We start from the raw sequence: 24,848 nt of genomic DNA on the forward strand, positions 1-24,848 counted from the left end.
TATGAAAGTGAAAGTGTTAATCACACAGTGGTGCCCGACTCTTTGTGACTCCATGGACTATAGCCCGCCAGACTCCTCTATCCATGGAATTCTCTAGGCAAGAAAACTGGAGTGAGTAGCCATTCCCTTCTCCAGGGGATCTTCCCAGCCCAGGAATCTAACCCAAGTCTCCTGCATCGCTGGCAGATTTTTTCCCATCTGAGCCACCAAGAAAGCCATATCATTTTAAAAAGTTGATTAGGAGAGTCTTATAAGATTATATAACAAAACAACACAATGAAAAGATTCTTTTCATCAAGTACCTAGCATACTCTTTTCATCTTCCTGATTAGCCATAATCTCCATGAGGGTAGGGATTGTGTTTGATCCACTGCTGAATCCTTAGCAGCTAGCATAGCATCTGACACAGAAACGAACTGCACGTAGGTTTTTAGTCCTTCCTGTGGTTACCAGCAGACCTAAAGCTTCCTTGGTATAGTTCTAATAGTGCTCCAAGATGCTGCCTTGTGCCATTCACCTCTCTTCTAACTTTTTTCAGATTCTAGTGGGAATAAGGTATTGGGGAAATGAAAGTGTTTTCTCCTGTTAGAGAGGCTGGGGAACCCTATTCATGTGGTTGAATATTAACTGATTCAAGAATAAGTCCTGGTGTGGAGGAAAAGGAATACTCTAATACTGTTGGTGGGAAAGTGAATTAGAATAGCCAACATGAAGGACAGTATGGAGGTTCCTTAAAAAACTAAAACTAGAATTACTATCAGTTCAGTTCAGTTCAGTCACTCAGTCATGTCCGACTCTTTGCGACCCCATGAATTGCAGCACGCCAGGCCTCCCTGTCCATCACCAACTCCCGGAGTTTACTCAGACTCACGTCCATCGAGTCAGTGATGCCATCCAGCCATCTCATCCTCTGTCGTCCCCTTCTCCTCCTGCCCCCAATCCCTCCCAGCATCAGAGTCTTTTCCAATGAGTCAACTCTTTGCATGAGGTGGCCAAAGTACTGGAGTTTCAGCTTTAGCATCATTCCTTCCAAAGAAATCCCAGGGCTGATCTCCTTCAGAATGGACTGGTTGGATCTCCTTGCACTCCAAGGGACTCTCAAGAGTCTTCTCCAACACCACACTTCAAAAGCATCAATTCTTCAGGGCTCAGCTTTCTTCACAGTCCAACTCTCACATCCATACATGACCACTAGAAAAACCATAGCCTTGACTAGACAGACCTTTGTTGGCAAAGTAATGTCTCTGCTTTTGAATATGCTATCTAGGTTGGTCATAACTTTCCTTCCAAGGAGTAAGCGTCTTTTAATTTCATGGCTGCAGTCACCATCTGCAGTGATTTTGGAGCCCCCCAAAATAAAGTCTGACACTGTTTCCACTGTTTCCCCATCTATTTCCCATGAAGTGATGGGACCAGATGCCATGATCTTCGTTTTCTGAATGTTGAGCTTTAAGCCAGCTTTTCACTCTCCACTTTCACTTTCATCAAGAGGCTTTTTAGTTCCTCTTCACTTTCCTATATGACCTAGCAATACAGCTCCTGGGCATATACCTGGAGAAAACTATGATTCAAAAAGATACATGCACCCTAATTTTTATAGCAGCACTATTTATAACAGCCGGGACATGGAAGCAAACTAAATGTCCATTGACAGATGAGTGGATAAAGAAGATACGGTGCACACATGCACACACACACACACACACACACACACACACATATATATATATATTTATGGGATGGAATATTACTCAGTCATAAAAAAGAATGAAATAATGCCATTTGCAGCAACATGGATGGACCCAGAGATTATCATACTAAGTGAAGTAAGCCAGAAGAGACAGACAAATATCATATGATATCATTTATATGTGGAATCTAAAAAAAAAAACAAAAAACTAAAGCATACAAACAAACTTATTCACAAAACAGAAAGAGACTCATAGACATAGTAAACAAACTTATGGTTACCAAAGGGGAAAGAGGTGGAGGAGGGATAAATTAGGAGGTTGGGATTAACATATACCCACTATTACATATATATATATATATATAAAACAGATAAACCTACAAGGACCTACTGTATAGCACAGGGAACTATACTCAATATTTTGTAATAGCCTCTAACAGAAGAGAATCTGAAAAAGAATATATGTGTATATGTATATATATATAAGTATAAAAGTTATATATATAAATAACAGAATCACTGTGCTGTACACCTGAAACTAGCACATTGTAAATCAACTGTACTTTAATTAAAAAAAAAAAAAAAGAATATGTCCTAAATGTTGGTTTCAAGCCTAATTCCTTGCTTTGTGATTTACCTCCCATTCCTAAACATGAGGGCTGAAACTTTCATCCAATTCAGGGATTGCTCAGTATGACTCTGTTAATTAAGATTTTATTTTATTAAGAATAGACAGAATGGTCCTGATGAAGCCACATAAAAGCACCGGCTGAATTCTCTCATGAAATCCAAGCTGCCTGATTTGACTTTATGCCTGCTTCATTTCTCTAATATTCCTTTTATCTTAAGCATGGCCTCTAAACTTCATTAACATCAAAAAGATTTTGTTAAGCACTTTAATGGAACATGGCACTGTACAAAGAGTCTTATAAGAACCAGATTCTTGTTATTTAGCAAGTTCAAATCACACACTTAAGACAGAAGTATTTATAGGACTCACACGCTTTATGCAAATACAGGCCATTCCTTGATTTACTTTGCATGATTCATAACAGCTAATACTTCCTGAGTCCTAACTATGTCCCAGGCATTATGTGAAAAGCACTTTCCTTAATCTTCTCCATGAAGTCCCCTAAAAACAATGAAGAAGGGGAGACACTGGCAAGTTACATAAACCTTCCTCAGTTAGTTATTAGTGACTCGGTCATGTCTGACTCTTTGCAACCCTATGGACTGTAGCCCCCAGGCTTCCCTGTCCATGGAATTCTCCAGGCAAGGATCCAACCCAGGTCTCCTGCATTAGGAAGGTCCTTAGGAAGGTCATATAGCTGTGACACCAATCCAGGTAGGACTCAGAGGCCAGGCCGGTTCTTTAACCACTCTGACCTGCTCCTGCCCTTTGGCTTATAACCTCCTCTCCCACAAATCTATTGCCTACTAACAGCCAAATACGCTCACTCAGCATTCACGGCAGCTACTGCCTGCAGCGGGGGCACGGATTGTGGTAGGCATGGTGTGGTGACCGACATTCCTTGAAAAGTGAAATTCTTGGGTAGCCAGATAGTATTGGATTAAGTATTGGATTAAGTATTGTTAAAACCAGGGCAATCCTTGACTTCCCTGGCGATCCAGTGGTTAAGATTCTGTGCTTCTAATGCAGAGGACGTGGATTTGATCCTTGGTCAGGGAACTAAGATCCCACATGCCTGCCACATGGTGCACCAAAAAAAAAAAAAAGAAAAGGACAGGGCAGCCCTGACAACACAGAATTATCAATCAAACGCAATTCTACTCTAAAAATAAAATCTGGACAGTTGGGACTCCAGACTGTTTCAAAGAGCTCTTCATTTAATCTGTAAGGAAACCTTAATGAAGAGTGTTTCTGCTCCCTGGCTCCCCTGCAAGCTTCTGTCCTCACTCATCCCCTATTACTCTTCATCCTCCAATTAGGATAGACTAGATTGCTGCCTCTACTGCCTCATTAACCATCAGGGCTCCGGACTCTGCCATTTGACTTCTGCCTCCACCCTTCTGCTGGAAGTGCTCTCCCAAAGGTCAGCAATGATAACAGACCACCATTATAATAATACCCAGTGGTTCCCGTGGATTTACTGGGCTCCAAACCCCATGGTTGGAGCTTTCTTTACACTGGAAAAACCAGGAGAACCTTAGGGTTGTACTGGATTTGCAGATGGTTTTGGCTTGGTTGGCTCGATTTTTAAAAATCAAGTCAGTATTAAAAGATCAGAATATCTTAGACAAAAGTCTGTATTTTGAGCGGTGCTGCCCAGTGTGCTATGGTCCTCACGGTGAATATATGTACATGTGGAGCTATCCGACCTCTCTCATTTATGTCACCTGCCTGACTCCCTATACGAGCAGTATTTACTCTCAGTGCTTTGCATGGATATTCTGGTTGGGACTGTGTAGCTGCCAGGAAAAGGGATATTATACACCTTAAACTTACAGAATGTTATATGTCAATCATGTCAATAAAACTAAGGAAAAACCCACATTCGCCAGATAGTCTATCATGACTTGTAAAAACCATCAAGTCCTAGACAATGCATGAGCACCTTCTGTGATGTCCAGTGGCCTACTCCATTTTCTGAGCTGTCTTTATGTTTCAGCCACCTGCTCTATTTGCAGACCTGCCTTGTCAGATCAGCAGTGTATCCTCTCTGTGCTAGGATACCCTGGGGCTGATCTTGGACACTTAAATTATATCCCAGATTGCTTTTTACTCTCTCTGTCACTCTCTGGGCCTCAGCTCCATCCTGGCTACTGTGGGTTGCTGGACTGCTGACACTTTGTCCTGCATACAAGCTCTGGAGACAATCTTCTTTATCGAGGGTATTTAAAAACAGAGTGAGCCGGGACCAGAATAATCTTCTCAAAGTATAGTTCTGATCGTATCCTTCTCCGCCTCAAAATGCCTGCAAATTAAGTATAAACTTCTCAGTTAAGGCAGCTAGGATTGTAAAAAAAACAGAACCCTACTTGGGGTGACTGAGGTCAGATTTATGACATGGATACAGGAATATTACACAGGCCTCCAGAGCAAAGATCAGGAACAGGCTGAACCATAAAGAGACTGGCAAACTTTCTCTGTAAAGGACTACAGAGTAAACATACTAGGCTTTGCAAGTTATCTGGTTCCTGGCACTCTGCCAGAGACAATAGGAAAAGTAATGTGCTCTAATAAAACTTTATTTACAAAATAGACACCCAGCTGGATTTGACACACAGGCCAGAGTTTTAGGGTCCCTGGGCTTAAGCATTATCAGAGCTCACTGAAACATCTCTGTCATCCTCCACACACCTGCTTTGTTGTTCTCTTCCTGCCAACTACCATCCTTAGCATCTCTGGTGCCCATGTTGGAAAATGGCTTCTGAAAGCACTGACCTTTCAGGTCACAAGCTAAAGTTCAAGTGTTCTCATTCTCTTTCTTAGTCCTCATTCTAAATTCTTCGGGCAGAGATGTGGCCAGGCCTTTCTTGAGTCAGATACTTACCCTGAGACTAATCAGCTGTGGCCAGGAGTTTGGGTCTTGCTTTATGAACCAGAAGGGTGTTGGCACCCCCACCCCCAAAATCTCTTAGATCAAAGCAGAAGAACAGATTCCAGAAAAGGGCAAGGAGTTGGGCAGACAAGTTAGTGAGAGTCCCTGTCTGCATTCATCCAAAGCTGTATTTTCAGCATTGTCCCCTATTAGAACCCTGATATTTCTTCTTGAAATAAAACGAACCCCTTGCTGTTCCTATGGACCCTGCATATTCCATCCTGGATGTGTGAACTCAGTCGCCTCCTACTCTTTGTGACCCTGTAGACTGCAGTTGGCCAGGCTCCCCAGTCCACAGGATTTTCCAAGCAAGAATACTAGAGGGAGTTGCCATTTCCTTCTCCAATATTCCATCCTGTATCCCTTCCATTTGCTAGCAGAAATTCTACTCATCTTTAAAGTCTCTTCTAGAAGGCCATCTTTGCCCTCGCTTTCCTCTTTATATCCACACAACTCTATTGGTACAGTGTGTCTTGTCTCATTGCTATTTCTGTATCTGACTTTTTTGTTTTGCAGTCAATAGATGCTCTGCTGACTGAGGAAAGGACTTACTCAGCATTTCATGCACTCTGGTACCTGTCAGAGCACGGGCTTGGAGTTCTCATTTGTTGAGTTTAACTACATCCTCAAAGCTGAATAATTCCAAATGGAAGAAATTTAGATTTTATAAAATTGCATCAATACAGGAAATACGGTATCTATGTTTAAGAAAATATTTTCCAAGATATAAACATTCATTTCTACATTTAGGGTAGCCAAATTAAAGTACATGTGGAGACAGAGATTATTTACAGCCAGCAAAATATATGTTTAAAAATGGCTAATAATAAGAAGAAATAAAGTCCCATTAGGATTGTCTTTTCTGTTACCGTAATAAATTAAAAAATGGAATACTACAGACATGACGTCTGATAAATAATAGGGAGGGTTATACACGTGAAGTACTCAAAATCGCTCTAAAAAACAAATGCTCCGAAACCAAAATGCTCCAATGATTATGCAAGAATTTTACCAAAGAGCCAGAGACCTCATCATCTAATCTCTTTCTTCCTAGAACTATTAATTAACATTGTTCCCATAACTCTGCTAAAACTCCCCTGCTGAAAGGAAGAAAGTAAATACAGTACTGCAGAGAAAACTGGTTCATTCTACAGGAACTGTGAGAGGCTTGCGCTTTTGCGAAACAGAAAACACTTGCTGAAGAACTATTCCTAAACTATTAGAAACTACCTAAAAGCTTTTTTATTGTAACAGCATCCTCCTTGGAGACTGCGCTGGAATGTGCAGCAGGTCTTAAAACAGCACAGATTTGGCTCAAATCTGTAAATATTAGATGCACAGAGCCGAAGCCATTGTGTAGGGAATCGGGGTGGAGCGGGCGGGGTCCTGATTCTCGATGTTGATTAGTAGAATTCTAATTTCGTTTAGGAATTTTTTTTTCCCCTACAACAATTATTACAGTTTCGCTAGAAAAATAAAATATCGGTTGTGCTCTCACCTGGGTTTCTAATTTTCAGCGTCTACCGGAGGAAAAAAAAAAAAAAAAAAAACCACCTCGTATTTATTCCCCAAGAATCACCCTTCTGCAATCTGCTGAGCCGCTGAGAAAACAGGAGCGCACAGCCCCACCGCGCCCCCAGACCCCGTTCCCACCGCGGCCACCTCCCAGCCGCCCAGCCCACCCCGCGAGTCACCCGGAGACGATGGGTCTCCGAGGCATCACTGTTGTCTGTTGACGTTTCTGGGTGTGGGGAATGCTTCAAACCAGTAAACCACTACACACAGAATCCCAGCTAGGACACCGAACCAAGCTATCCTCGCCTAGCTTTCTTTTCTCCCCGGCCTCGTCTCGCCAGGATCCTCGCCACCCCGGCATAGCGTCTCCCCGCGGCCTCGGGTGGCCCTCGAGGCACCTGCGCGCGCCCAGGACTCAGTCTCAGGGACGAGGCGGCGGGAAGGAGCCCGGCGGCGGCCACTCCGGGAGCGGCCCGGACTACAACTCCCATCACGCCCCGCAGCCGGCTCCCTCCCCGGCCCGGCCCCGCCTCCCTACCTCGGCCGGCGGTCGGGCAGCGCCGAGCTTTTATCTGCAGACCGGGCGGCCGGGCGGACTCCAGGTCCTTGCCGACTCCCCCCTAGACGCGAGCGCTTTGCCGGGCAGCAGCAGCGGCGGCGGCGGCTCCCAGCCGAGTTGTGCCTCCGCGTCCCCGCCAGCCCGGAGCCCGCGGGGGGCGCAGAAGGTCCGTCCCGACCCGGCGAGAGGATGGTCATCCGCGTGTTCCTCGCCTCCTCCTCGGGCTTCGTGGCGGTAAGCACGCAGGGGACCGGCCGCGGGCCGGGGTCGGGTCCCGCGGGGAAAGGGGACGCGGGTCCCGCGGGGCGCGGGCGGCGCTCGCCCCTATGCGTCTCGGCGCGGCGGGCGGCGGGAGCCAGCGCCCGGCAGGTGATCCATCTCCCTCGGACGACAATGAACGGGGCGGGGAGCCAGGGTGTGTGTGTGTTGAGGGGGGGGGGACCCCGGACTCACCCCACACGCCCACCCTGCACGGTCCGAGAGGGAGACCGGAAAATTGATTCGGCGGGAAGCCCCCGGCTCTAGTTGCGAGGCTCGGGGATTTGGAGAGGAGTGGTCAGAGAGCTTCGGTCGGGGGGCGGGGGGGGGGGTCCCACTTTCCTTGATGAGCTTGACCGATTTGGGACATTCAGCCTGATTCCATTTGGTACGGGAACTTGTTAAACTGCTTGGTTTGCTCACCTAGCTCCTGAATGGAACAAGTTTAAGTGGAACTTGTTCTCCACCCTCTGTGCCCCGGCGCCAAGCACTTTACTTCAGTTTTATACCTGCGCAGAGAGGTTCGTAAACCAGGTTTGTCCTGTTGTGCCAGGGGTTTTTGTTTTTTCTTTTTTGCCTAAGGTGCTATAAATATGTTTACATCTATATGTAAATATGGTGTGTTTGATTCATCTTCCTCTATGTGCTTAATTTCATCTTGGGGGTATGTAAATTGTGGTCTCTTTAATTATTTTAAGCTATTTTGTTTGGTCCGATGTTCTCGAATTTTTTTTTTTTAGGGAGAAGTTACATAGCTAGATGTCAGACTTTAAGGAAAAATTCAGTAATAATAGCTCACTGAGTAAGACATGTAGCAGTATGTTTTACATGATTATTAAGATTTGGTTACCTTTAGCTGATTTAAACTGTAGATTTCAGGGGCTCTCTAGTGAGATATAGAGTTAAATACATCAAAAACTACGGTATTGATTGTTTCAAATTTAGTCCGGCCAGTTGATTGCCTGCCCGGAGACTCAACTAGGTTTTCCCCAAATTGGTTTCAGAAGGCAGGTTCGATGGAGAATCGAAGAAAATGTCGTTTGCAACATAACTCTGAAGTTTTTTATTTTAAAAAGAATTAACTTGTGGTAGAAAAAAGGCCCCCTTTTGTATTAGTAACAGGAGGTGGGAAACTCCAGTTTATCTTTATATGCAGGGATGTTCCTGGTCCCCAGACTCCTGATAGTTTTAGTGTTGCTTGCTCTCTGGGGCTGCTTAGTCATACCTGCCTTTTATAGATCCCTCCACCGCTCCACCGAAGCTACACTTCATGTGTTTGGGAACCCATAGAGTTTGTGGATAGATTTGTTTCACAGTCACTCCTTCATAAGTTCTACAAAGCTTTTGGTTTCACCGTCAACTTCCATAATTATTGCAACAGTATTTCATTGACTGGGAAGGGATGCTTTACAGTATTGATATTAAGAAACCTATGTTATCTATGTTGGACAAGTCAGAGTCAAAATTCTGAGGTCATCACGTGGCTTACCCTTCAGTAGGTAGTATATCAAGAGAGTTCTGGAACCCTGCATCTCTGTTTACTTATTTCCATTAACATATTATTGCCTGTCTGCTATGTGCCTTTTTAATTTTTAAATTTAATGATGGGTGTTTTGCACATGAAGCTAGACCTGAGAGAACCCAGGCAGGCTCTGATGAGCGGAATGAGCTTGGTTGAAGTACCTCATCTCTGCCAAAGTTTCTCATCGATAGAATGAAGAGTTGTGATGAAAAAGTCAGCATTCCACTCTAGCTTTAAAGTACTTTGGCTTAATTAGTTGGATAAATGCAGATAAATCCTCATAACAGCTTCTTTCACATTGACAATATACATGCTAGTATCAAAGTGAATTTTTTTTCCCTTTGGTGTTTTACTGGGATTCCCTCCCTGCCCCACCCAGTTTGTGTTCTAACAAGATAAGGTTTGAGCTGGAAGACATACTCTGTTATCATGTACCATATGTACAGCCCATGAACACTAATTATCTATTTTAGTGTACCTGATCTTTTTGGGTCTCAGACAATCCTCAGTCACTGAATCTCTCCACTTGTAATATCTCCTGTATCCCTGCACAGTTTTTCTGTAATTAATATATCATTGATAGTTTTGGTAATGATAAGTTTCTGCTTGTATGCAAGAATAGTGATTTCTAAGAGATAATGAAGTTGTTTAGGTCAGCTACTGAGCAGTAGAGGCTCCCTGCTGGCATTATGCTGTGTTGAACTGTGAGGGCATAGCAGGGTTTTCCCTCCAGCAGTGTGGTACTGGCCATTGGCTCTGTTTTATCCAGTGGCCAACCATGACCAGCAAGTGCAAGGGAGAAAGAATATTCCTAAGTCAGTTTGGTTTTAGCTGAAGTTGATTAAACCACACGGAAGTAATGTGACTGGAAGTAGACTTGGCTAAGTAAGTCCCAGAAATTTCAAAAAAGATGCTCTGCCCCAATCCACAATAGATTTAAATAAACTGTTTAGGGAAAACCCTCATATCTTGTTCTGATTTCCCTGAACTCTCCAGCTTCAACACCTAACAGTGGTAATTGTAATAATTAACACCAAAAGGTGATTGCCCTTTTCTCTTCCTCAGCTCTGTGTAAAATCTGCTTTTATAAGAAATAAAAGCAATGCCACGTTATTATGCTGTGGCTACCTGATAATAAGATTTCTTATCCAGCTGTCATCCATCTCATGGCAAAGGGCATTTTATTTCAGTCCTAAGAATATACTGTAGTCATAGAAGTGCTGTTTTAAGACGTCTTGATTTATTTTGGTTGTATACCCAGCAGGGGTGATCTTGGTAACTTTATCCAGGAAATGTATTATTAATATGACTTTTTAAAAAACTCTATTTTGTATTGGAGTATAGACAGTTAACAGGGCCGTGATAGTTTCAGGCGGATGGCAAAGGGACTCAGCCATACATATACATGTGTCTTCTATTGAAAAACATTGAAATCAGCCCGTTATTTCATAGTCATTATTTTATTCATTCAGCAAGCATTTTATTCATTCATCTAAGTGTCTGCTGCTTGCCCAGCTCTGTAAGGACACGAATTGCCTGGGCAAGGCAATTCTTATGGGAATTGGAGGAGCGCAGAGGGTGTGGTTTCTGTGTTCTCAAAGAATTCCGGTGGGGATCATGCCGGGAGATAAGATAGGAAAGGTGAAACCACCAGTAATAAAGTACAACCCAAGGACACTTGCCTCTTTCAGGAACATTCTTAACAGAGATAGAAATAATATAGGCGGCAGAGGGATGCGTTGCAGGATGTCAGATAAGGAGATGTGCCAGAAGTCATAAAATATGCATGTGGGAGCCTCAGGCAGATGGCGGAGAGAGGGACTGACTTGGATTTGGAAACAAGGGGAGAGTGCCCAAGCCCACCTTGTTCAGGCTGGAAAGGGGGCACCTTAGATGGGAGGGGGCAGGCTGCAGGGTTCCCTGTGGACCTCTCTTGAGGACAGGGCAAACTCTGAGTCCATGAAGTGTTCGCTGCTCAGTCGTGTCTGACTCTGTGACCCCAAGGACTGTGGCCCACCAGCCTCCTCTGTCCACGGGATTCTCCAGGCAAGAATACTGGAGTGGGTAGCCATTCCTTTCTCCAGGGGATCTTCCTACCCTGGGATTGAACCTGGGTGCATTGCAGGCAGATTCTTTATGCCTAAGCCACCAGGGAAGCCCATGATAACAACGTCCAGAGTGCTTAGCGTCTCAGAGATGTCTTCAAAATCTGCAGCTGATGTGCTGTCTGGACCTTTGGCCCCAGGGAGGAAGGTGTGGTCTGATGGGGAGGGACCCCTGGGATGTGATTTCAGAAGAGTCTTTACCTTCCTGCCTGTCTTGACTGAAATTTCTCCAAAAGGAAGGAAAGCTTTTCACTCTTTGTTAAAGTCCTTGGGCTCCAGTGTTGGGGCTGGCAGAATACCGAGAGAGATTTTCTCGTGAAGTCCAACCACCTCATGTCACAGAGAAGGAAATACGGCTGAGACAATAAGTGACCTGTTCTGAGGTCATTTATGTCAGTCAGTGCTGAGCTGAGGGTTAAATGGAGGCCCGGTCACCTGACTCCTGAATGTGTTCATTCCTGTGTTCATTCGGCCCCGTGTGTATTTGTGCCTTGATGGACTCATTCATACATTAATCATTGAAAACCAACTGAGTACCAGGCTCTGTCCGACAAAGGTCTGTATAGTTTTTCCAGTAGTTATGTATGGATGTGAGAATTGGACCATAAAGAAGGCTGAGTGCTAAAGAATTGATGCTTTCCAACTGTGGTGTTGGAGAAGACTCTTGACAGTCCCTTGGACTGCATGGAGATCAAATCAGTCAATTTTAAAGGAAATCAACCCTGAATATTCATTGGAAGGACTGATGATGAAGCTCCAATACTTTGGCCACCTGATGCAAAGAGCCAACTCATTGGAAAAGACCCTGATGCTGGGAAAGATTGAAGGCAGGAGGAGAAGGGGACGACAGAGGATGAGATGGTTGGATGGCATGACTGACTTGATGGACATGAGTTTGAGCAAACTCTGGGAGATGGTGAAGGACAGGAAAGCCTGGCATGCTGCAGTCCATAGGGTCGCAGAGTCAGACATGACTGAGCGACTGAACAACAACCAGGCTCTGTGAGGTGCTATTATGTACTGGGTATATACCATGGTCAGGAGAACAGACACAGACTGCCTTCACAGCATAAATCAGTGCTGAAGCCCCACAGCTCAGACTTGGACTGTAAACCATTTCACCAAAGAGAATACAGAGCTGATGCTGGCCTGGGGGATGTTTCCATGGGACAAGGTGAAATGAGCCAGACAGCAGTAGTTTGGATGTTGGAGGGGACAGTCACTGGGAGGAAAAGATACAGAGAAATGGGAAGCAGAGTTGGAAGACGTGGACCTTTGCCCACAGCTGCAACGCTGTTTTCAAGAGAGGTTGGGAGTGGAGAGGAAACGGAACTGTGCTCAGAGTTGTCTTGCTCTTTTGAGCTTAGAAAGGCATTTTATTTTGCCTGATTTATAACTATTTGAAACATGCAGAGATCTGTTCCATCTCCACAGAATGTATCGTGAAGCTTTATTTGTGTAAGGCAACCTCCGAAAGGAATTCCAATGTAAATCAGAATGTGACCATGTAAAACAGACTGAGCATGAATTCTTAAGTGACTCTAATCCCAGAAAAAGCTGGTGAGGGTAAGCCTGGACTTGCTAGGATCTTTAATTCAATCCTGAGCCACATGGCAGGGTTGATTGCCATCTTGCAAGTGCAGAGGCTGAAGGTAACTGACCTGATTGAGATCATTTGCAGTTGAGGGTGAGACCTTGAGTCAGAGTCTGGCTGGCAGGTGGCTCTAAAGCTTCTGGAGCCAAGTTTCTGCACTGTGGGCACTGTCATGTCCTTGATGGAATGGAAGTGCCAGGGATGCTCGACATCCTGCAGTGTCCTGGACAGTCGCCCAAAAGAGCTGCTCCATGCAAAATGCCAGTGGTGCCCGACAAAAAATACTGCTGAAGGCCTTTGGTGGCGGGAGGTGTGGAATGACTTTAGGGAATTGGTGGGAGCATATAAGAAGATTAGAAGATAAAAGAATAAGGCTTCCCTCATAGCTAAGATGGTAAAGAATCTACCTGCAGTGCAGGAGACCTTGGTTTGATCTCTGAGTCAGGAAGATCCCCTGGAGAAGGAAATGGTAACCCACTCCAGTATCCTTGCCTGGAAAATCCCATGGACAGAGGAGCCTGGTGGGCTGCAGTCCGTGGGGTTGCAAAGAGTCGGGCGTGACTGAGCGACTAACAGACTAACATGGGGACAAAGTTGAAAGAGAATGTCAGGCTGGGAAGACTTGTGTGTTGTTTTTCTATGGCTGCCATTACCAAAGTACCAAAACTGTGGGGCTTAGGCAACAGACATTTGTCTCAAAGTGCTGGAACCTGAAAGTCAAGATCAGAGTGTTGGTCTGATTGCTTCCTTCCAAGGGCTGTGAAGGAGACTGCGCCATGGTTCTCGCCTACCTTCTGATGGTTTGCTGGAAGTCTTTGGTGTTCTTTGGTGTGTAGATTATCCCTTATATCTGTCTTCATGTCTGCATGGCATTCCCCTTGGTGTATGTCTTTGTCTACCTTTCCTCTTTTTATATTGAACTTCAGCCTACCCTTTTACCTAATTTTGACTTGATCATTTGCAGAGGTCCTATTTCCAAATAAGGTCACATCACAGGTACTATGGGCTGGGACTTCAGCATCTTTTGGGGGGGACACAATCCAGTTCCCATAACAGCATGCAAGTTGAGGGTTGAACTAGAAGTACTAATTGATGGCACTTCCAGCCTTTAATTGGAAAGACTACAGGCAAATTTCCTGAATCCTAAAGTCAGCATCAGTGTATGAAATTTTAGTCATTGTATACACTAAGGTCCATCACTAGCAAGGGAGATTCTTCATCATCCCAAGTGAAGACCTGACCTCAGTTTTTCTAATTTTTCCCAAATTTTACATCTTTTTTCCATTCTGTGATATTTTAAATTTGTAAATATAATCAAGGGCATGGACCCCTTTACGAAATTAGGGACTTTTAAAAATCTGTTTGCATTAGGACACTTTAAATAAATATTCCATTCTATTTGAGGAAACTAAATTTTGACAGCTGTTTATAAAAGTATGAGGTGGTTTCCACGTCGCAGGAATGTAAGTCTAGTTGTCTTGCTTTTTTCTGTGTTTTTCAATTTTTTGATCAAAACCAGAGAATAATGGAGAAGGCAGTGGCAACCCACTGTAGTACTCTTGCCTGGAAAATCACATGGATGGAGGAGCCTGGTAGGCTGCAGTCTATGGGGTCGAGAAGAGTTGGACACGACTGAGTGACTTCACTTTCACTTTTCACTTTCATTCTTCGGAGAAGGAAATGGCAACCCACTCCAACGTTGTTGCCTGGAGAATCCCAGGGACGGGGGAGCCTCGTGGGCTGCCGTCTATGGAGTCACAGAGTCAGACATGTCTGAAGAGACTTAGCAGCAGCAGCAAAGAATAACTGTTGTGAAACTAACCCCAACAGTTCTGCAGGAAGCAGTGAGATACTACCACTAAAGAACATTTCTTCCTCAGATTTTTTTTCATGTTTAAAAAGTTGCGAAATGAATTACATGCTTTTTTTTGGTCAGTAAAGTTATAAATGGGTAACAGAGTAGAAAAAATCTAGATTAGCTATGACAAACCTAGAGAGCATATTAAAAAGCAGAGATGTCACTTTGCCAACAAAGGTCTGTATAGTCAAAGCTGTGGTTTTTCCAGCAGTCATATACAGATGTGAGTTGGACCATAAAGAAGGCTGAGTACCGAAGAATTAATGCATTTGAACTGTGGTGCTGGAGAGGGGTCTTGAGAGTCCTTTGAACAGCAAGGAGCTGAAACCACTCAATCCTAAAGGAAATCAACCCTGAATATGTTCATTGGAAGGAGTGATGCTGAAGTAGAAGTTCCAGTATTTTGGCCACTTGATGCAAAAAGCCGTCTCATTGGAAAAGACCCTGATGCTGGGAAAGACTGAGGGCAGAAAGAGAAGGGTTTGACAGAGGATGAGATGGTTGGATGGCATCATCAAGTCAATGGACATGAGTTTGAACAAGCTTTGGGAGATAGTGAAGGACAGGGAAGCCTGGCATGCTGCAATCCATGGGGTCGCAAAGAGCCAGACATAACTGAGTGACTGAACAACAAGATTCTTAGTGAATGTGTCATTTTAAGAAAAAAATTATTTTTTGCTGCACTGGGTCTTTGTTGCTTTTGCATAGCTCTCTTTAGTTGCAGTAAGCAGGAGCTACTCTTCGTTGAGGTGGGTGGGCTTCTAATTCCTATCCACTGTGCCCCTTTTAACTTAAAAATTTATTATGATTTAATGATTTTATGTGAAAGTTTAGAACACTTTTTTGAAATGTGGATTTGGAAAAAAATGGGATCAAGAAATTATTAGTTTAGCTGCCAAATGTTAATTTTTTAAAAATTTGTCCCCCCAACTCTAAACTCAGAAGGAGACCCTTTTAGGTTTCATATGTTTTTCAGTACAGACTGCTTTAATAGGTGTTAGTTTAGCTGCAGGGTTAGTTAGAAACTTAAGTTATCATTTAAATCACATTCCTGTATTTGTTATTTTTCTGTGGTCAACTTTATATTATTTTGTTTATCCATTTTGCAGGGAAGGAGCTTAGCTTTCCAAATTAGAAATTTATTGAAAATTTATTCCTTCTGTAAAATGGTGAATGTTTGTTAACCTGTGAGGGAAATCCTCCCCTTCTGATGATGTACACTTGTCTTTTGGGGTCCTCTTGTAACAAGAAGTCATCGAACTCTTCTGTTTGGTGTTTTTAAACCAATAGGGATCAGTTCTTACCATTGCCAAGTTTCTGATTGGTGGTTGGGATGGCTGGGGTGGGGCAAGGGTGGGGGGAGTCAGAGATTGGAAATTGACACCTGCAGCAGCTAAGCGGCTAGGTTAAAGCACTGGTTTCCCTTCTGTCCTCTTCAGAGGCTTGTCTGGGTTTTCCTGCCAATACAGGCTAGTCCCTCAGGACTGGGATTGTGGCAAATATTTTCTCTTTTTTTGGCCATGCAGCAAACCTTAGTTCCCCAACTGAGGAGGGTCATACCCACTCCCCCTACAGTGGAAACACAAAGTCTTAACCCCTGGACCCTCATAGAAGTCCCAAGACTATAGCAATTTAAAGTTAGTGCTGTTATTTCTTTTACGTTTGATTTTTTTTTTCCCCACAAATGCTAAAAGAGAAATCAACCCAGGAAAAGTACTTCATTGAATGTTTCCGTTCCAGACTCATGACAGCTTTGCTGTAAACTGACAGCTGAACTAGGTGCTGGCAGAGGGGGCTCCCCACCTATAACCCCAGGGCCCTTTAGGCTGGTATGGCCCCTGGGAGGTGCTGGAGCAGTTTGATTGGTCTCCTACATCTGATCCCTTGTGTTAGCTTTGACAACTTATTTATTCCTGAGAGGACCTGACTCCTTTGTAACTGGCAAAACCCCAAAGGGAGTTTCCTGGAACTGACCCCTGACAGTGGAAGGATAGGAGTGGAAGGATAGGAGTGGTCTGCCTTGTTGTGGGACCTTTGTGAGCTCCATGCCAGCATTACAGCCTGGCTCTTGAAACCGGAAATGGAGCTTGGCTCTGACTATGGGCAGAGAGTTCTACTGCTTCAGGATGCATTTTCCACTTCCCAGTAGTAGTCCAGGGGGTCGCTAGGAGTCGGACACAACTGACCAACTTCACTTTCACTTTTCACTTTCATGCATCGGAGAAGGAAATGGCAACCCACTCCAGTGTTCTTGCCTGGGGAATCCCAGGGACAGGGAGCCTGGAGGGCTGCCGTCTCTGGGGTTGCACAGAGTTGGACACAACTGAAGCGACTTAGCAGCAGCAGCAGCAGCGGTGATGAGTAGCCCATATCTGGAAATGGCTTGTTATCACCTTGGCTCTAGTGCCTTTGGGAGTGGAAGGCTAAGCGTGAGAGGTGACTTGCCTGACAGGTCAGTTCAGTGGTGTTTAGTAAATGCAAATACATGGAGTTAAAGTCAGTAGCTGTTGCTACACACCGATCTAGTATTAAAAGCAAAGCAACCAACAAGGTTGCTTGTATAGTACCATGTATAGCTTGTATAGTTCCCTGTATAGCACAGGGAACTGTATCAGTGTCTTGTGATAACCTATAAGGGAAAAGAATCTGAAAAAGAATAGAGATATATGTATGTATGTATAACTGAATCACTTTGCTTTATATCTGAAACTAACGCAGCATTATAAATCAACTATACTTCAATTAAAAGAGAAAAAAAGTAAATTAAAAAAATACACCACCTGTTGTGCATGTTAAGTTGGGAAACAATTTGTGGCTATATCTGATTTAAATAGGTTTATGAATACCATCTGATTTCAAATAGAACGCGTTCAAATGAAAAACAAGACAACAAAGCAAAACAAAACCCTCAAAGCAACGCAACCAACATAACTTTTGAGTCAGTTTGTTTTCCTTCTGTGGGTTGCCCGAGGAATGGGAGTATGTCTCCATTTATGACATCCCCACGTAGATTGATGCTTCCAGCTTCTCTGCTTTATTAATCATGTTCCTTAGGACAGATCCTTTGCCTAAGAGTTGGCCATTTCCATAAGCCTGGATTCCCCCCCTTGACAGGAGGTTTGGGTTGCACTATCCCTTTATGACAAAACAACATATTTGCCAAAGTAGATCTTTGCATTGAATATCTGCTGGTTTATTTAATTTATTTAATTCTCCAGAATTAAATACATTCAACTCAAGAGCCTACTTCTGCCTCGTCTTTGGATTATCTACCCTTGGGTAGATATCACCAGTGCAAGCACATTGGCTACATTGATGTAGCCTCATGGTTAAGGCGGGACTTGGGCCAAATCCTAGTCTGCGATTGGTGAGGGATGTGGCATTAGGCAAGGAGTCTCTGCCCCTTCATTTGTAAAAATGGGACTGGAGTGGTACCTTCTGTATAGGATTGCTGTGAGCATTAAAGATTTCTTCAATGAAGTATTCCATATAGAGTGCCAGGTACACAGAAAGTATTCAGTACCTGTTATCTATTATTTTCATTGTATCATCATTAACAGCAGCAGTAGTAAAAACAGCAGTAATAAAAACATGAAAAATTATAACCCTGAATCGTACAAGATCTTTAATCATAAAAATATTGTGTTCAGTACATAATACTTTACTAAACCAAGGGTACACACTGGTATAATTTTTAGAGAGCTTTTAGTAAATTTAAGTTCAGTTTTTGACTGAAATTTAAATTAAGAGCATTATTATTTGAGGTCATTCCCCAAGCAAATCACTTAATTAGAGATCTTCTGTAATGTGTGAGCACCATATAGGGACACAGCAGGCTGTGCGTGAGTCATTAAGCCATGTTTATTCACAGCCCACGAAGTGCTTACTGTGATGCAAATGGGCACTGTCCTTTGCTGTACATGGTATGTGATTTTAGAGTCCTCATCTGATTTAAGGCTTCCTAAACTTCACAAGTAGGTTTCATCCCAAATGGCAGCCCTGCCCAATGGACGGTGGCTGCCTGGAGAGCTGGGAGAGGGTTTGGGAGCCTTGTCTGGGATGAGCTGGGAACCACACAGTGTGATTGATTGTTGATGTCTGCTCTGGCACCAGAGAAGGCGGCCTGTGCCGGGGCTCGTCCCCGTACTTGGCAGCCCTGTCTCTGCCTCTGTGCACATTTCAGATTCATGTAACTGAATGTAGAATGTTTTCAGTCTATGAGTAGGAGGGAATAGAAATATTCGACAGTGGATCCAATTGATGGATTGTATCCTTTGCAAACATCTACTCTTAAATAAGGGGGTGGCAGCAGAGAAAGGTCAGGATCTCCGTGTTTAATGAAGATGAGTGATACTTTCCAGAAAAGACCATCATGATTCTTCTGACTGTGAAACTGAACACCAAACCTTGATGTGGTGAAAGGTAGGCAGGGTTCTTTCACATCTGGCAGATGGGCAGAGGGATGGTGGTCAAAGAGAGCAGGGGCTTTGTGGAACAAGGTGGTGGAGACAGGAGAGGGAGAAAAGCACTGGAATAGATGAGGATCAGCCTGCGTGCCCTGCTGAGCCTTGAACACTGAAAGATTGGGTGAGTGATGAGTGTTTACCCATGCCTAGCAGTCTTGGACAGTTTTTTCCTGCAGGTAATTCAGTCCTTACAGTCACTCTACAGACTACAGGCTATATACCCATTTTGCAGATGAGAATATTGGGGGCACAAGAGTGGTTAAGTCACATGCCCAGCATCATTTAGCTCAGTGAAACCCATGTCTTCTGGTTTTGTGTCTAGTCCATTTTTTGTTACCCCACGTTGCCTACCAGAAAAGCCCCTGATTGGAGGCCAGTGAGAACCTGGCCATGCTGACCCAGAAAACTTGCTAGGATAACAGTGTGTGAGCCCAAGCTAACAAAGCGGGAGGGGCAAGACTCCACAGAGCCATTCCAGGGGCCTCCACTCAGCTGTGGAGCAGGTCATTTTAGGGACAGTGTCCTCAGGGCTTGTTTAAACAATGGCTTTGCTTCTTTAGAGACTGATGAAAGCTATCAGGAATGCTATAGATTGAGGGACCTCCCTGATGGTCCAGTGGTAAAGAATCTGCCTTCTAATTTAGGAGACGTGGGTTTGATACCTGGTCAGGGGACTAAGATCCCACATGCCACAGGGCAACTCAGCCCTTGCACCACAATGAAGGCCCAGCACAGCCAATATAAAAATAAGTAAGGTTTTAAAATAAAAAAAAAATTTTTAAGTACTGTTGACATGGAAAGCTAGTCTTTCATAATAATAACTGTCATTCACAGCATGTGCAGGAAGTACTCAGGGCTTTGTGTTTGTTATTTGTATTCCTTAAAGGAACTTGGCCTGGTAGCCATTGGAAGCGGAGAGAATGGATTTTCAGCGCAGAAAGACCTGGGTTCAGATTATGCTTCTGGTTCCCCAACTGGCAGTAGAGTTTAGCAGGATAGTTTAGCAAGTCTTTTTATTCCTCTGGACCTCAGCGTTCCCATTTGTAAAGTTGTTGGGAGTTTCAAGAAATGGCAGCTGTCAATAATATTATGAGTTCATTTAAATTTAAGTTAACAGTAATTCTGTGGTCTTTGGTAAATTTTCAACTTCAAGTGAAACTATTAAGATTTAACTAAAGAAAAGAAATTGTTCTTATAACCAAACAATAAGTCCTATATTCGATGGAACACATTCCTAGGAGGACCTGAATTTGACATTGCTTATTGTGGTTAACATGTGCTACCTCATGGCCTGTTTGCAGAGGCTGGAACCCCCTTTTTAAAAAATTTTTTAATTGGAGGATAATTGCTTTACAATATTGTTGGTTTCTGCCACACATCAACATGAATCAGCCATAAGTATACACATGTCCCCTCGCTCTTAAACCTTCCTCCCACCTACCACACCTCTAGGTTGTCACACAGTACCCGATTTGAGCTCCCTGTGTCAAAAAGCAAATTGCCACTGGCTATGTATTTTGAATACGGTAATTTGTAGATTGCTGTGCTACCGTCTCGATTTATCCCACTCTGCTTCCCCAGCGTGTCCCCAAGTCTGTCCTCTGTCCACATGTCTGTGTCTTCATCACTGCCCTGCAAATAAGGTCCATCAGTACCATCTTTATAGATTCCATGTATATATGCGTTAATATACAATATATGTTTTTCATTTTCTGACTGACTTCACTCTATATAACAGGCTCTAAAAACTAGGAATAGAACTACCACGTTGTTGCTGTTGCTCAGTTGCTCAGTCATGAGCGACTCAGTCATCTCTTTGTTGACTTCATTGAATGCAGCACTCCAGGCTTCCCTGTACTTCACCATCTCCTGGAGCTTGCTCAAACTCATGTCCATTGAGTCGGTGATGCCATCAACCATCTCATCCTCTGTCGTCCCCTTCTCCTCCCACCTTCAATCTTTCCCAGCATCAGGGTCTTTTCCAGTGAGTCAGCTCTTCGCATCAGGTGGCCAAAGGACTGGAGCCTCAGCTTCACCATCAGTCCTTCTAATGAATATTCAGGGTTGATTTCCTTTAGGATTGACTGGTTTAATCTCCTTGCAGTCCACGGGGCTCTCAAGAGTCTTCTCCAACATCACAGTTCAAAAGCATCAGTTCTTCGGCCTTTAGCCTTCTTTATGGTCCAAGTCTCACATCTATACGTGACTACTGAAAAAACCATAGCTTTGACTGTACAGACCTTTGTTAGGAAAGTAATGTCTCTGCTTTTTAATATGCTGTTTAGGTTTGTCCTAACTTTTCTCCCAAGGAGCAAGTGTCTTTTAATTTCATGACTGCAGTTACCATCTGCAGTGGATTTTGGAGCCCAAGAAAATAAAGTCTGTCACTGTTTCCATTGTTTCCCCATTTGGGAAGTGATGGGACTGGATGCCATGATCTTAGTTTTCTGAATGTTGAGTTTTAAGCCAACTTTTTCACTCTCCTCTTTCACCTTCAGTTCTTCAGTCTTTCACCTTCATCAAGAGGCTCTTTAGTTCCTGTTTGCTTTCTGCCATAAGGGTAGTGTCATCTGCATATCTGAGGCTCTTGATATTTCTCCCGGCAATCTTGATTCCAGCTTGTGCTCATCCAACTGGGCATTTCGCTTATGTACTTAACCTATAAGTTAAATAAGCAGGGTGACAATATACAGCTTTGACGTACTCCTTTCTGAATTTTGAAGCAGTCCTTTGTTCCATGTCCAGTTCTAATTGTTGCTTCTCGACCTGCATACAGGTTTCTCAGGAGGCAGGTCAGGTGGTCTGGTATTCCCATCTCTTTCAGAATTTTCCACAGTTTGTTGTGATGCACACAGTCAAAAGGCCTTGGCATAGTCAATAAAGCAGAAGTAGATGTTTTTCTGGAACTCTCTTGCTTTTTCTCTGATCCAGCGGATGTTGGCAATTTGATCTCTGGTTCCTCTGCCTTTTCGACATCCAGCTTGAACATCTGGAAGTTCTTTGTTTACATACTGTTGAAGCCTGGCTTTGAGAATTTTGAGCATTACTTTGCTAGTGTTTGAAATGAGTGCGATTGTGTGGTAGTCTGAACATTCTTTGGCATTGCCTTTCTTTGGGATTGGAATGAAAACTGACCTTTTCCAGTCCTGTGGCCACTGCTGAGTTTTCCAAATTTGCTGACATACTGAGTGCGGCACTTCCACAGCATCATCTTTTAGGATTTGAAATAGCTCAGATGGCATTCCATTACCTCTACTAGAAGTGAAATACCACATGACTCAACAATCCCACTACTGGACATGTACCCTGAGAAAACCATAATTGAAAGAGATACATGTACCCCAGTATTCATTGCAACACTATTTACAATAGCTGGGACATGGAAGCAACCTAGATATCCATCAACAGATGAATGGATAAAAAGTTGTGGTGTGTATATACAGTAATATTACTCAGTCATAAAAAGAACCCCTTTGTTTTTATCTTAACAGTTTAAATTTTTTTGAGCAAAGATTTTAAATCCTGGGGGATGTCTTTCTCACCCCGACACATGATCTGGATTTCCCATTCTTGAGACATCAGAAGATTTTTTGGCCTCCATCAAGGCAAAGATCCACTGAAGATGGCTAGTGGTGGCCCCTTCTTCATCAGGGCATATACCCCTGGGGTCACCAAGCTCCCCATCATTCCTGCCATCTTTCCAACTCTGAGCCATTTGTTCTTGAGCTCATGCTGTTCTTTTTTATATTTATTGTTGTTCAGTCCCCAAGTCATGTCCAACTCTCTGCAAACCCCAAGGACAGCACGCCAGGACTCCCTGTCCCTCACCATCTACTGGATTTTGCCCAAGTTCATGTTCATTGAATTGGTGATGCCATCCAACCATCTCTTTTTCTTACACTAGAACCTATTTCTTGGCATCCATGACTATCAAAGTAGGTAAAGCTGAGAGTCTGTGAGAAGGTTAGATATGTTTCATGAAGAATGGATCTAGTGAAAGTCTTTTTTGTGGAAGGAAGGACGTAATAGTCCTAAATGGTTATTAGGTGTTTGCGGGCAGTGGGTATGTGATGGAGTCTCACTATGGTTTTGATTTGCACGTCCCTTGCGACCAATACTATTGCTATTATTTCTTAAGAACTGGTTCAGATCTTTTTTTTCCCAGAGCTAACTCTAACTTTTTAATTCAGATGTTAAAGAATCTGCCTGCAATGCTGGAGACCCGGGATCAATCCCTGGATTGAAAAGATCCCCTGGGGAGGGGAATGGCTACCTACTCCAGTATTGTTGCCTAGAGAATTCTGTGGACAGAGGAGCCTGGCTAGTCTGCCCTCTGTCCATGGGATTGCAGAGAATCGAACGTGACTAAGCAAGTAACACTTTCACTTTTTTTTTCTTTTATTCCACACTTAGACCAATATGACAGAATTGAGTCATTAAAGGATCTCTCTCTCTCTCTCTACTTATATATATTAGGCTTCCTGGTGATGCTAGTGATAAAGAACCCACCTGCCAATGTAGGAGACACCAGAGATGTGCTTCTGATCCATGGGCAAGGAAGGTATAGATTTAAAATTAATTGAGTTAATCCTTTCCCATATGTTCATGAGTACTTTTTGTTGCCCAGTGTTCACCCATGTTCAGGACACAACATGAATACATGGCATGATCCTTTCCTCCAGATAGCTAGTCATCTGATTGAGCAGAAAAGATGAGCACAGAAAACAGAGTCCTAGGGAATATAATGCTAGAATGATCTGTCCTGTTAGTAAGCCTCCAGGACAGGTAGATTTATCTGGATGAGGGCAAAGAAAGCCATATTCTGAACTAGCCAGAAAGATAGCGTCTCTTCAACTGGGAAGATGACTATTTTTAAGATTCTAGAAAGTGTTACTTAAATAAAAGGCTTTAGAGGAAAACTGAGAGACTTTTTTTTTCCAAAATATTTTGTACGAGCTTGTGAACTGGAACAGATATCACCTTTCCTATTCTCTTTTTGTCAAAGAGATGGATTGGATTGTGTGCCATGCTGCCTGGTGTCTTAGCCTAGATGATTCCTTTTCCACTGGCATGCGTTTCGCACTTGTAGAGTGAGAGCATGACACACACATAAGCTGTTGTGAGTTCCACAGTAATATTTAAGTGGTGAGCTTGGTTCTAAGCGATGATTAAGAGAGATGAGATTAGTACTTCACCTTTTAAAATTCCTTTTCCATTAAAAATGGGAAACTAAGCATCTTCCTTATAACAAGATGAAGTCTGTGTTCACTTCAGAGAATGTAGGAAAATCTCATTGTCTGCTGACACCTGCTCCCTTCAGGGCCTCACTTCTTGGGCTGGCACCTTGGGCCCTCTGATCCAATCCTGACCTACCTCTGCAGCATTTTCTCTACTGTATATATCAGTTCAGTTCAGTTCAGTCGCCAGCCATGTCCGACTCTTTGCAACCCCATGGACTGCAGCACGCCAGGCTTCCCTGTTCATCACCTACTCCCGGAGTTTACTCAAGCTCATGTCCAGCCAGTCAGCGATGCCATCCAACCATCTCATCCTTTGTCATCTCCTTCTCCTCCCGCCTTCAATCTTTCCCAGCATCAGGGTCTTTTCAAATGAGTTAGTTCTTCGCAACAGGTGGCCAAAGTATTGGAGTTTCAGCTTCAGCATCAGTCCTTCCAATGAATATTCAGGACTAATTTCCTTTAGGATGGAGTAGTTGGA

General features: G+C 43.6%; 1 protein-coding gene across 1 annotated transcript in view; it reads left to right on the forward strand.

Annotated features, from left to right (window-relative positions):
- The first annotated feature begins 708 nt into the window (after nucleotides 1-708).
- Nucleotides 709-24,848, forward strand: part of SH3BGRL2 (SH3 domain binding glutamate rich protein like 2) — an 81,422-nt gene continuing 57,282 nt past the window's right edge. Inside the window, exons 1-2 of the mRNA XM_055534731.1 lie at nucleotides 709-718; nucleotides 7,110-7,561. Coding sequence (XP_055390706.1) covers nucleotides 709-718; nucleotides 7,110-7,561 — 462 coding nt within the window. The remainder of the gene's footprint in view (nucleotides 719-7,109; nucleotides 7,562-24,848) is intronic.

The sequence above is a fragment of the Bubalus kerabau genome, chromosome 9, assembly GCF_029407905.1.
Source record: "Bubalus kerabau isolate K-KA32 ecotype Philippines breed swamp buffalo chromosome 9, PCC_UOA_SB_1v2, whole genome shotgun sequence".
Lineage (NCBI taxonomy): Eukaryota > Metazoa > Chordata > Mammalia > Artiodactyla > Bovidae > Bubalus > Bubalus kerabau.